This window comes from Meleagris gallopavo, chromosome 4 (assembly GCF_905368555.1).
Source record: "Meleagris gallopavo chromosome 4, MGAL_WU_HG_1.1, whole genome shotgun sequence".
Classification (NCBI taxonomy): Eukaryota; Metazoa; Chordata; class Aves; order Galliformes; family Phasianidae; genus Meleagris; species Meleagris gallopavo.
In genome coordinates, this window is record NC_139407.1 from 56,306,231 (window position 1) to 56,320,235 (window position 14,005).

The following is a 14,005-nucleotide window of genomic DNA, read 5'->3' on the forward strand; positions in this document are numbered from 1 at the left end:
GTGCCATGTGACATATGATGCTACTGTATTAGCCTACGGGTGCAGAAATTATTTTATTATGCTAAATAATATTAGTACTTATTAAAGAAAATGCAACTGCATTAAAGAAGTGCTGCTGCCTTTGTTATCCCCAGGTCACTATGTGTTCACTTGGGAGGAATGCAGATACAGAACACAAAAATTAAGCCTGAATGTGACAAATGAGGTTTCTGCTAGTCTCAAGGTGGCAATTGCAGAATGTTATGTTAAACTCTTGAATAAATGATACTGTCCTATGTTCAGTCCATCCCGTAGAGAACCTGAGGTACAACGTACTGTTTTGTTCTTGGAAGTGGTAAGGAAAGCCATTGTGTGATCTCCTATGGTATTTGTCTAATAGATTCTTATAAGTTCAAATTAATGGGTTTTCTTCTGGGCACTGATTGAATTGTTTAAGCCATGCGTGTACTCACTGTATATGCTTGAGTTTAGTCACATTTTGGCATGAGGAGTATTAGCATCCTCTTGCTGTGCTGGGCATGTAGTGAGTGATGAGGGACTGCAGCCCAGGCTTTTATTTTCCCTGCAGATGCTTTCAAAATATATTGTTTGCTTTCAGGTTTGTTTTGTTTTGTTTTTGTTTGTTTGTTTGTTTGTCTTTTTTTTTTAGTTTTCCTTCAACTTCTTCATTTTTTCACCTGCCTGTTTTTCTTATTTTCTTATATTCCACACTATGTGAGTGTTCATTGCGGTGGGACTTACCTTGTCACTTCACTGTAACCTTGATTTCTTTTTCCTTTTACTGCTGTCTGTCATGTTGAATTAAGGCATTCCTTATGCTTAACTGTAGCACTTGGGGATACCCTGTATTAGATCATGCTCTCTTCTGCCAGATGTCACTGACAAACATGACACTTAAGTAACCTGAATTCCAGAAAGCCAGAAAGTACAGCAGGTGATACATTCCTGCCACAGTTACAGGACAAAAGTTCTTCTTAGTGCAGCAGTGCTCAAAGAAAATATATTATGAAGTTACCCTTCAGCATGCTGGAGTTTCAGGGAGCTGACAGAGCTTGCCAGCACCTTTACGTCATGTCTCAGGACACTGTGTTCGAGTTGTAGTGCCTGAGGGGATGTTGCCTATCAGCAGAGACTGCATGAAGGGATCCTTCCCCTGTCAGTCTTTGACTGGTGTGTTTGCTGCCAGCTGTTGCTGTGGTTTTAAGCAAACCGCGGGTCGTGAATGGGAGATCAGTGAGCCATACTAATACACTTTTCCAGGGCAGGGGAGACTGCCTCTTTAACTCATCTTTTGTATCAGGCATTGGGAGCGTCAGGTGCATACCCCAAGGGAAGGGTTGGCCTGAGCTTTCTCCACAGGCTGCCATGGGCAGAGATGATCCCATAGGACTTGCAGCTAAATCTGTAATGCTGTAAGCGCTGCACAAGGCAAAGAGGGGCTTTGTACAGCTTGTATTGCTGATCTCAGCCTGGCTGAGGCAGGTCTGGCTCTCGAATTTCCAGTATATGGCTGCACAAAGCAGGAGCCTGCTGCCCTTCCCAGATCTTCTTTAACGAGGGAAGAGAAGGTGCTATGCCTGGATCTATTTAAATCCATGGCAGCTTGCTTATTACTGTGCTGAAATACAAAGGAGAGCTATGCTGGTAGCCATCTCTCCTCCCCACCCACCTCACACAAAAAGGAGAGCCTGAGATGTACCTGTTTCTGCACCTCATATACTGTTCTCAGCCTAAGTCTCTTTGTGGGTGCATTTCTACTCTTCTCCGCAGTTACCTTGCAGTTTCAGCTCAATTGGAAGATTTATTTGTAGCTGTTTTCCCCAGATCTACACTTCTCACAGATTAGACCACAGCTTTGTACATTGGCCGTGTCAGTAACACGAAAGAGTTCCATCCTGAGCAAGTAAAATGCTTCTGGCTAACTGCAGACACAGCCAAAAGAGCAGACCCCACTGCTACTGGTTGACATCAAGACTGATCCAGACTGTCTTTTCTTGGCTGGGAGAGGAAGCTCAAATGCACGATGGAAGAGTATTAGCAAGGAAAAGATGTTGAGCACAGAGCTTGCAATAGGTAGTACACATAGACAACAACTCCTGGAAACTCTGGCAACATGTGGATGGCTTTTCTATGTGTCAGTGTATATGTGTCAGCATATTCACACCAGCTTGTGTATGCTGTTAGTTCAGACTTTAGGAGCTATCAGCTAGCAGATTTTATCTTCTTACCTTTCCACTGACGGTGCTCTGGATAACAGGATGAGGGTTTAAGTTTACTGAGAAGTTGTGTAAAGAAAGGAAAAAGATTACATTATTTTCTTTTCTAAATAAAGCAAACAAAAAGCTGTTCTACAGAGATGTGCTCTCTGAAGGTAGAGTGTGGTTGTTACAGTGGGGTTTTCTCAAGAAGTATAAGGAAGCAAGTAGGAGTTGTGTTTATGTACTCAGTTGTTTATTTTAAGGTACATAGGCCTTACATTCCCTAGAAGATGCATTTTGTGTTTGAAATACTTCTCTTGGTAAAGCGAGTCCGAAGTACCTCATGGTTTTTGTAATTTCATTTTCCTGTATCGATATTGCCATACAAAGTTGAGACATTTTAATTTATTTTTAGTGAAAATGTATGTGCCAGTGCCAAACTTAATGCCAGTCATAGGAACTAGTTTGGCTGATAGGACAGTCTAGCATGTGGTTGGTTTTCTGTCCTTCAGAGAGGAGGTGGTGTTGAGATCTTTTCTAAAGTTGTAGTTATATGTATGAAGTTGTGGTTGTTATTTGTGATGTACTAGGCAAAGCTAAGTCTGATGGAATGGAAAGAGTATTGGTATCCTGACAAATCCATCTCTGGGGCTTCGTAGAAAGCATTTGGGCTGTGTGGAATTGATAACACGTGTTGTTCAGAACCTGGGAGTCAAACTTAATCAAAAGATTTGGTGAGCAGGTTAGTACAGAGAGCTCCCACCCACTACTTTATTGTGTCTGCTATTTGGTGGTGAGGAAGGTGCCATTTACCCAGTATGTAGATCAGTTCTATTCTGTGAGTTGAATTTTTTTAGCAAGCACCACTAAAGAAAAGGCTTAGGACCCCTCTGTAATTGGAGTAGCGACTTCTGTATCTCGATGACACCTGACTAGGAGCTGAGGATCTGACTCCTGAGGAGCTTGTTTAAACCGTTGTCAGATGTCCTTTTTCTTCCTCCTTTATGCTTTTCTCCTTGTAGCTGCTTACTGAATGTTGACTCAAGGTTCAGTTATATAATAAATAGATTTTTCTTTCCTCTCTCGTGCTGTGTATTTGTTTAGTTGCATTCAGAATGTAGCTGCGGTTGTTCCGGATGCATCAGCTGTATAAAGTATCTCCCCCTGTCCCGTGTCCTCCCACCCCTTTCATTTAGGAGACTGAAGAGAAAAATGATCATGCTCAAATCTCACAAAGTACTGTTTTGTTAGCTTGAAATTGACCTTTCTAGCCTGTGAGCATAACTCTGAAAAGGCATAAAAACGCTGGCAGCCCAAAGAACAAAGATGGCATTATAAACTGAGTCCACAGAGGGACACACAAATGTTTGCTTTTCCTGATAGCTTTAGATAGTTTGCCTTTAGATTTGAGGAGGAAGAAAAATATTTGACTGCCTTAATAGAAAAATGTTTTCAAAACCATTAGCATTACTGTAAAAAGAAGACAAATTATATGTTGTATGTGTCCAAAGTGTAAATCATTTACAAAATGCAAACCATTGGAGGTTGTTCAAGTTCTTGACATTTTGTGCATCCTAAGTTCATTGTTCTTTGGTAGTAGCTGATGTTAATGGCTGCAGAATGGGTTGGCCACGTTGGAAATATAGCTGCCCCTTGCTTGCTGTTGGTTGAGTAGTAAGGAGAATGTTGGTGACCCTTTGTTAGTGACTTCTTTTGGGAAGGTAGCTGGTAGTCAGCATTAAAGGCAGGGCTGAAATTCTGGTACAGGAGGAAGCCATCTCTAACTTTGTCATGCTCTGAAACTGAACTTTTCCTACTGAGTGTTTGTCAGCAGCAAAAGGTCTTGTACTTGAGAGGAGAGCAAGCCTTCACCATGTTTGGGAAAGCTGAAATAGGAAAAACGAAATAAAGATGAAGATTTGTTTGGGATCACAGGTAAAAAGAGGAGATGAGCCTCATCAGAGTGTTTGCTCCTGTCTTGCTGAGATGCATATATCACATTATTCTAGGTACTCGCCATCCACGAGCTGATTTCTCATTTGAGTGCCTATATTATGGCTTACTTTGAGCTTAAATTCTCTGGAGCAATAATTTTATTTGCCCAGTAGGGAGGTAGTATAAATTTCCTTAAAGTCCTATTTTAAAATATTAGTTCTTCTTAATGCCGTCACATGAAGTTTGTCAGTTTGGGAGGAGTCCAGTGCCTTTTGTGATGGTTACTCCCTTCTGTCGTTTGGATGTCCATAATGTTTGTTTTCAGGATACTGCCTAATTATAGTGCTGAGCTGTTTCAGTGCAGCAGAGCTGAGGGACTGAACTAATATGCCATCCAGAAATGCCTGTAATGCATCTGGCTGCAGGCTTCAGGCAGTGCATCCCTTTGGGGTTGCATCATGCCTCTGATGAGTGGTTCTGTGCTGTCTACCAGTTTAACCCTACAGCTCTGAGTGGGTTTGTGTTCAGCCTGCTCTGGGGCTCTCACCACTGCATCCCTGCCTGAGGCCGCTCTGCTTGTCTCCTGGTGCCTGTAACTGCAAGGGGTTGTTCCCAATTGAAAGGTTAGCTGTTGTGAGTATAAGATGGGTATAAAGCAAACGAAAAAAAATCATGCTTCTGTTTCTTTTACATCTAAGCTAAACAAAATAACAAAACAAAAACTTAAGTAGTTTGTATGCTATGAAAGATTTTGGAGGCTATCATGGGATTTTTAATTGCCTTTTTATCTGATGTTTGTGCAAATCTACTGTGTTTTGAATAGAATTTTGCAGTGGGGATGATCCAATAGGAAATAATTAGCGGCAGTGCTGATTGGAAGTCTTATCCTGCTTCCCACCTTTTGTTTTATTATCAGGAAATGTTTATATGTTTTTTAGAGCTAATGGGAACTATTTTTAAAAGATGTATATAATTATGTAAATAAATAGAGCCATTATGAGCAAATGTTGCTGAAGTTTTCAAATGTAAAATATTCCTTTTCATAGTAACTTTATGAATGTTTGCTTATGGCTATGTCAGCAATAATAATAGTGGTGAAAGAGTAACATTGATGAGCTGCATACAGTTTACGTGTTTGCTGATGCTGTCAGTGCAGATGGGTGACTGTAAATTTATTAACTTCTGAAGTCTGTGGGTTAACCACTGCTTTTTTGTTTTCTTTAGTAGCACCATATCTGCCCTGACAGCTAATTCCTCTACTTGGTAAAGTGGTGGATATGCGATATCACAGTAAAAAAGACAAAGCATAAACTTAGGGAGACCTTTATTTTCATAACGTTAGAGGTTTTTTTTCTGTATCTTTTGTTGGGGTTTAAAATGTTAGGGCAGGCATTCACTGTTATAAATATTTTATCTGTATTTTTTGTAGCATTGGAGTGCTTTGTGCATATGCTGCCAACCAACACTTAACTAATCAAGTCCGAGGAGCAAAGAAACTGGTCAACAGTAATTTTAAAGATCTGAAAGTTTTCCTTAACGACACTCCAGCGGTAAATAATTTATTCTTTATGGGGAACGAATGTGGGAGGGGAGAAGTATAAGGAAGAAGTATTGCAGAAAATAATCATTTCTTTCTGTCTGATATAAATGACAACCACAGTGTTGTCTCATAAAGTAGAGTGAATGAGATGAGAAGCTTTCATATCACCATACATGTTTGAGAACAAACATTATTAGAGCAGCTTTTGAATCGTTGCATCTGGGAAGAGCAGTTAAATTTTTCAATATTGAGAGTTGATCTGTATACAGTTATTAATTTGAGCAATGTGTTGTGACAGCCTAGTGATGCGGGTGTATGTCAGGAAGTGGAGGTTACATCAAGAAACACTTGAGACAGGGTGTCTTTTGTGGAGCTGCCCTGGGGCACAGGGAGAAAGCTTGCACTGAAAGATAAAACCAATGGTCTCAGAACTCACCAGGTTCCTCTTCACTGAGTGATTATAGTCATAGGCATGTGACAGGAAATATCAGAGTAGAAAATCTTCTTACAGGGAAGAAACTATTCTAATAGAGAAAAAAAGTAGACACTAGCTAAAAAGCTGAGAAGAATGCTAGAACTATGGAATTTAAAAGTGTCAGGACTTGAACATTCATGCCAGGAGTTCTTCAAAGTTTCAGTTATGTAGCAGATTTTTTGTTCGTATGCAGAATTACTAATTTTTCTTTCTTAGGCTTGATAGCACTTGATTATGCAATCACTAGATACAGATTACAAGTCATTTTTGACAGATGAGGTACACTGATATCATGTATAGACACACGCATTTAAGGATTTCTTGAAGGTAAGGACTTCTGTTTCTTTAACAAGTTATGGAATCCAATTCATTGGCAATAAGCTCTGAAATCCTAACTGATGTCCTTGCCTCGTGAGTATGAGGTGTATAACATATAGGAGGATTTGAAAGTAGTCACACGTAAAGAGTTCTTGTCATAGCAGATTAGCAGACTACACAAATGCTGATGCTAACACTGTTAGTTATATGGATCACATTTTGTCTGTGACATTGCTGGAAACAGTGCAAGCTTTACAGGCCTGCAAAATGTTAGTCCTCTGGTCTGTCTAGGAAAACCAACCAACCATCACAAAAAAGCCTACATCTTTCTTGATAGGAAAAGCTCTTTTTATTCTTTTCTCCTTTGTTTAAAAAAAAAAAAAAAAAAGGAGTCTGTCTCATACTCTGTGATTTAATTACATCCACTGCTGTATGATGTATGGGTTGTTTTGTGGGTGCTTTTTAGTTTCTTTTTTTCTTCATTCCACCGAAACTTGAAACTGCAAGCCAAATACACTTCTGTGCACATCTGAGTCACTTCTGTTTAAAATTGGAAGCAATTTTACTGTGCATATTAACTTCTGCATGACTCGGTTAGGATTCACACAGCATTACTTTAAACATGCAGAACTCAATCAAAGTTACTTCATACCTATAGCAAGATTTCCTTCAGGAATAGTTATTTAATAGCCTTTTGTGCAGAACCAGGAACTGGTGATAACTAAGTTGATATTTTATATTGACACAGTGCCTTGGTGGAACCCAAGTTGCAACTGGACCAGATCCGTTTGTCAATGAAAACCATTTGCATTAAGGCAGAATGACCAGCTTCTTTTGTAAGGGAAACTCTGAGAGGCTGTCCCCATAAAAGCCAGTCTGGACTGTGAATTGCTTCAGAACCCCTATCCCATAAATTTGCCGCACAATTCTTATTTCAAGAGAAATCATCTTTTTTACTAGAAAATCAAATCGGAGGGATGAAGACATGCACAAACGTATGTGCCTGACTGACTTGAAGTCTTTGTGTTGCACAGTTCTTGCTACTTAACATTTTTAAGTAGAGTCTTTTTCCCCAGAGGTCTTCCAGTACGTTTCTCAATAAAACCCATCTTTTTATGTGCAGTTGTGCCAAGCAGGGTTTTAAAATATTTAGTTAACTGAAAGCAGAAGAACTGTGGAATTTGGGGGAAGGGAGAGGGTTACTGCACAAATATTTGGATTGTTTCAAAGTGTGGCAATTTCTGACTCATTATTTGAAACTATTACTTTTTTTTTTTTCCAATTACTTTAATGGTTTTTCATATCATCTTTTTTTTTTCAGCAAATTGACTACTTGGTGAGCCAGTATAACACAACTAAGGATAAAGCGCTCTCTGACCTAAATAGTAAGAACTTTGATTTAGAGGGGGTTACTGATGTGTTGTTTACTTAAAGCTTTCAATAAGATAATGTAAACAGTTCATAATGCAAAGTGAAATTTGAATTACTATTATATGGTTTGCAAAAATAATTATTGTTCTTAGTGTTAAATGAGATTAAAATCTGAGATTCTTTCCATATAAAATGACTTGGAGCTGTTGTAGTGCAGACTATTTTCTGAAATAAGTCTTTTGTTAAATTGCTTACTGAATAAATCAGGGTAGTATTTTTTCCCCTTTTTTACAGTTCAATAACAACTAATACTTGTGTTTTTTTAAAGTATTATTCCTGAGTTTTCACTGTGGAGCTAAATGTGAAGGAGAAGAGCTGCTAGCTGTTCCTGCGGTTACAATAACTGTAGATCTCTGCATTTGTTTATTTTTATTGTTGTCTCTTTGTCCTCTGCTCAGCTAGAAGTTGAGATACACGTTTATCTTCTTTCCAAAGCTGCTTATTGTATTTGGCATTTCAGGATGAGCGGTTGGAGAACAAGAAGTAACACTTGAAATACAATTGCTTCACCTTCTCCTTCAGTACAGTCATGATAGGAGGCATCACCTTTTAAACCTCTCAATAAACAGAGAACCAAACCACTGAATTTTTTCAGAATTTTCAATTATGGTGATAATAGAAAAGGGCAATCATATTCAGTATAGATTAGAATTCAATATACAATATTAACATGTACTGATAAGCATGTCAGATTGTGTACAGGTCTGCATTTCAGGCTGAACTGCAGTGCAGAAATATCAAAACTGATTGTGAACAGGATTGCTGGAAGCAAAGATAGTAACTTTTGATTCCTAGAGTCCATACTTTGGTATCAGTTTAAAGCATGTTATAAGGACAGTTTTCAGTGCAGCAAGCTTGACGTACCTTCAAGTCAGTGTGTCTAAAGGTTACTAAAGCGCACCGAAGGCAGTAACCAAAGCAGTATTTGCACATATTCCTAACTACTTCCGTGCAAGAACACTCATGTCTAAAAAATTGGGCATTGTATAAGCCTTTAAAAACAAGAACAATGGCTGAAAAAGAAATTAGTATCTGCACTTCAAGTACTAGCTTCTAGCTTTCAAACCAAGAATTCAAATTAAATATTTATTTACTCTCGGTGCAAGTTTAATATGTTAGCTTATGGGAAACTAACTGGATCTGTGATAGGAGTGCTTATCAATAAATAAAGATAGCTTTTATTTTCTTGTACAGTACTGAGATACCAGAATTAACTATGTGACACCTGAGGACAAAAGGATTTCATTAAAAGGGAATCAACAGTAAAATAAACCTTGAGAGAAATGTAGATGAATTCGGTTTGCCCACCCTAAGGAAAGGCTGAAAGTCTTTTCTGCTTGATAAAAATTCTCATCCCAAGCTAGAAATGGCAGTCTTGACAGTAATGGATGCTTCTGTAGCATTCAGTATTCCAATCTCATCAGGAGCAAAAGCTCCAAGAGCTGTTTACTGTAACCTGAATACAGAGGAGACCCAGCAACTACCTGAAGTTGCATTAAGACGCTTCACCAGTCTCAACTCTGCATCTGTCTGTCTTTTGCATTTTCTCATTTTTGCTGAACTAAGATGATTTCTGCTTGTGGGCAATGAAGCAGGAGGGCTTGGAGGGAGGAGATGGATCCGCGTGAGCCTGAAGCCAGCACTGAATGCTGAGGGCAGGCTGGCAGCCGTGCATAACACGCTTAAGGGATTTTGGTGAGGATGGTTGTCGGGTCTGGGCTGTGGGTCACCTTGACACATCAGGAATGGGAAAAGGGAAAATAAACTATTTTCTTCTTTTTCTTGCACTAGAGAACCATAGCTTGTAGCGAATGAGTATGCCACAAAATTCCTGTCAATGTTATACCTTGTTAAGACTACTTGTGAAGAAAATCTGTTTCCATAAAAGGTAGTAATTGCCATTAAAAAAGCTGTGTCAGGCCTTAAAGAAATTTTAATACTTTATGTATACTTTGTTCAGTAAGAGATCGATAGCACCTATACGAAAAGGTAGTTAAAGCTGAACTGAAGAATGTGATGATTTTTTCATTTCTCCATGCTGCAGACGTTGGACCTTTGCTTGGTAGCAGAGTTCAAGAGCAGCTGGGGAAAGAAGTACGTCCCGCACTTGATGCAGCTTTGACAATGGCAGGAGGTAAAGATGTGCATGTTCTTGTGTTAATATATATTCTCTTGCCACCGTAAGACAGGCTTCATTTTTTTGGTGCACAACATGAGATTGCTTTATGCAGTACCATTTTTCTACTTAGCATTTTTCAACTTGCCTTGACGTTTCTTTTGGTTATCCAATATTCTGAGATTTATAAATGTATTTAAAAAGTAAACAAAGACATAAGTGCCATTGTTGATGTCTAGTTTCAGCAGTCATTGAAGGCAAATGAAATCTGCAATCCCCACTTCAGGTGGTTGTCCGTTTCCAGGGATTATAAAGGAGACTAGGAAAGCTGTGCTGACTGTAGTTCTTTGTAGGTTAGTCTTTGACAGGTCTATGGTTGAGTGTCATCAGTGTCAAACCTAGTATGAGAGTGCCAACAACCGTCACTTCTTAATTGTATCTTTGAATTCAATGTTGTTTGTGTTTTGTTCCATCTCCTTTTAAAGAAAAGATTCCTTTATTCTTTTTTCTTTTGAAGGTTTCCTTTTTTCAGGAATCAGGTGCGCATTATAGAGTAAAGTGAAAATCATCCTTAAACTTGAGTCACTTGGTGGGTTTTTTAACCCATGATTCTCTTTTGAATTCTTTCTCATTCATTCATCATCATTCTCCTTTTTTGCTTTGTTTCTCTTATTTGTCTTGAAGTCAAAGTGGAAAGGGCTATCAAAGGTAAAAAAAAAAAAAAAAGAGAGAACCTTGTGTTGTGTGAAGTGTGCTTTATTTTCGTACACTTGTGCATTTTTAGTTGTATCTGTGTGGTTTTTTGTCTTAAAACTACTGTTTAGTGTTCTTTTGTGTGATTGGGACAAAATCTAAAGGCAGACAAGTGTTAATGTGCGTAAGTGCTTAGCTGATGCAACTTGATCTCTTTTCCTTTCCTCGTGCAGCCATGTAATTCTTGAATTGGACTACAACTGGCCTTAAAAATACTATTTTGTGGATATGCTTTTTCTTTTGTTTTCTGATAACCAAGCATTGAAATTCTTTATTAAAACAACTGGGTTAGAAGAAAGAGGGAATGAGTAGACAAGAATAATCTGAAAAGTGGGTAGAATCTCAGTAAAAATAGGTTGAGCACATTAATTTGTTTGTAGGAGAATGCAAGTAATCTGTTTTTATGAACAATAAACTTGTATTTGGTGCTAGAGGGTTCTTCTGGGTGAGATGGAAAGATAATTTAAATCAGTATTGTCAAGAAGCTGATAGTGCTTACACGTGTGTATTTACGCTTTCCCTCTGTAATGGTATCTAGTTTCTAACAAAAAATTTTTTTAAAAAATGATGTTGCATTCTTGCAGCCATCAGAGAAACAAAGGAAGCACTGGAAAACGTGAGTGTCTCTGTAGAAGTTTTGCAGGAAGGCACCGAGAGGCTTCATGGAAATTTGACAGATGTTAAAATGCACCTAAGCAACACCCTCAATGATTCTGCATGCGCTGCAGCTCAGGCTGCCTCAACTTGCAATATCATCAGGAATTCATTAAATCAACTGAACATTAATGCCAATTTCAGTGGGGTGAGTGTTTTCAGACTCACGGTGTGATTGCTTTAAATAAGCCTGCTAGTATTTCTGCAAGTTAATGGCTCAGTGTATGCTGGCACTTGTGAGATAAGTGACCTTCACTAACTCTGTGTTTCTGGGTAATTACAGTCACTGTTCTCATTTTCTGTGTGGAAAAGAATAAAATGTGTGTCAAGCAACTACATTAAAGTGCTGCTATGGGCAGGAAAAGAATCTGCCTTCCCAAAAATGCTGAAGTTAAGCTTTGCTTTTGTACAACAAAGGTTTTAGGGGTATGCTACAAAGATTCTATTACAAACAGTCTTTCTAGTTTCTTGACCCTTCACTCCTATCTTTGAAATATTGAGTAAAGTAGTAAGACTGCTACTTTGATGTGACTTAAGGATGCTTTTTGTTTCCTAGTTGCCGGGAGTAAGCTCACAGCTTGCGAAGGTCAATGATGTCCTTAAAATAGACCTTTCTAGTCTGGTTCAGAAGGTATGTTTCACAACAAGCTTATAAACTCGTAATTAATAAACTGGGATACATGAGTATCCATTGTTTTCCCTTGGCTTTCCCAAGCAGAATTATCTTGTTCCCACCTCATCGTTGCTCATGGTAGATATCTCTGTGTATTATTCTATTGTTTGACTAAGATTTAGTGTTTAAAATATTAATGTGGTGCTTTACATCCGCAGGATATTACATGTCAAAAGTGTGTAGCTAATGGTCTATTTGAAAGAAGGATCCTTAAAAAGCAAAAAGGCAGAAACATGGATGTGCTAGCAAGCTCTAAATTTTTGGTTCAAGATAATAATAATTAAAAAATAAAAATCCACGGTCTTCTAATCAACTGTAGTGTATTCCCATCATCTTGAAATGCGCATATTCAATCTTAAATCTGGTACAGTGGATCTAATGCAATTACTATTAATAATTTTGCAAATCTGGCATAGTTAGAGCAGTGTGAGAACCTAGCAATCTGATAATGTTTGCTAGGAATAAAAGGATGGTGTAGGGGACTGCAGGCTGTGTGCTGGAGACCTGCACTCTTGCTTGCCTATGAAGGGATCAGGTTTGCAAGGGAAAGCTTCAAGCCTCCACTGCAGTAGCTTCTTCTTTCTGTCAGTGTGTGCTACTGAGCTTGGTCCCCCAGCATTAATCCTTCTTCTCCCCTTCTTACTGAAGATTACAGTGTTTTCAGAGGCAGCTGGATTTCATTGTTTGTAACAAACATTTCATGTTATAAAGGCATAAGATTGCAGAGGGTATGTAGTCACTCCCTTCACTTAGTGAGTCTTCATGTATGAGTTTTGTAGGAGTGAGAAGTGTCAAGCACAAGTACTATAAAGTTTGAAACGATTGTGACTGATGTGTGTGTATTTAAATGTAGACATTTCATAAGGAATTATCCCAGTGAGTGAATGAAATCTGAAATGCACCTGACTTTATATTTTGCTTTGACCTTTTCTAATGCGCAGTGATAAGGTATGTTTTTCTTGGTATTACCACATGTATTTTACCATGTATGGACTTTCAGTCCCTGTCATAGTGGAAAAAGTTGCAAGTAATGTGTCCATGAGAAGCTTATTCTAATTTTTCCAACTTTTATTCTTAGGGTTATGCAGCATTTAATGATACTCCAGACTTAGTAGTGAATCAGACTAAGAATATCTTATCAGGTGAGGACAATGGAAACTGCCTTTCCACTTTAACTGTCTAATGCTACTGCTTTTGCATCAGTTATGGATGCATTTGTTTTCTTTTATTGATAATATATTTCCTGGGCTAAAGTGTATCAAAAATTAAGTCTAAATCTTCTTTTAAGATTTGGTGCCATGAAAAGCATAGAAAGTAAGTATGTCTCAATGTAAGATGCAAAATAAAGTCTAAAAATAGACCATATGCTATTTTATGGAAGAGTTCTGTTTGCTGGACGTTGTATTACTCAAGTAATGAGAAATAGTGAGGTCCCATCTGCATTCTAATATTTACTTTTATTGGGTTGAAAGACTAGTTTGCATGAGAAGTGGTGTATCTATGATGTATTTAGCTGTGTAGTTGTTTAAACAAACAAACAAATAAAAAAACACTCCACAGCAACAAAACAACTAGCTGATCCTGCCTGCCTTGAAATGTAGCAGATGTCAAAGGGGAGGTAAAAAATGTACCTAAATGCCTGTTTAATAATGCTTTATTACTCTGGCTTTGAACTGTGATTTTTTGACAGTACCTGGACACTTGACACTGACTGAAATGTAGTATAATGTATGCATACTAATCTGTTTTAATTTTTGTTCTTGCATTGTGGACCTGTTCTGCATAAATATACAGCTGTTCCTTGTAAGTTTTTCTTTTCTTTTTTTTTTTTTTTTGGCAAAATGAAACACAGTATGTATAGAATTGTAGTGTACTGTGTGAACTTGCCTAAAATGAGCCAGTTTTCTAAAAA

General features: G+C 38.2%; 1 protein-coding gene across 8 annotated transcripts in view; it reads left to right on the top strand.

The window, feature by feature from the left end:
• PROM1 (prominin 1) overlaps positions 1 to 14,005 on the top strand; it is a 59,307-nt gene that overhangs the window by 25,387 nt on the left and 19,915 nt on the right. For all 8 annotated transcript variants that reach the window (XM_085223442.1, XM_085223434.1, XM_085223437.1 and 5 more), the window contains 6 exons: positions 5,563 to 5,683; positions 7,788 to 7,851; positions 9,942 to 10,031; positions 11,351 to 11,568; positions 11,977 to 12,051; positions 13,172 to 13,235. In XM_085223442.1, the coding sequence (XP_085079568.1) occupies positions 5,563 to 5,683; positions 7,788 to 7,851; positions 9,942 to 10,031; positions 11,351 to 11,568; positions 11,977 to 12,051; positions 13,172 to 13,235 (632 nt within the window). The remainder of the gene's footprint in view (positions 1 to 5,562; positions 5,684 to 7,787; positions 7,852 to 9,941; positions 10,032 to 11,350; positions 11,569 to 11,976; positions 12,052 to 13,171; positions 13,236 to 14,005) is intronic.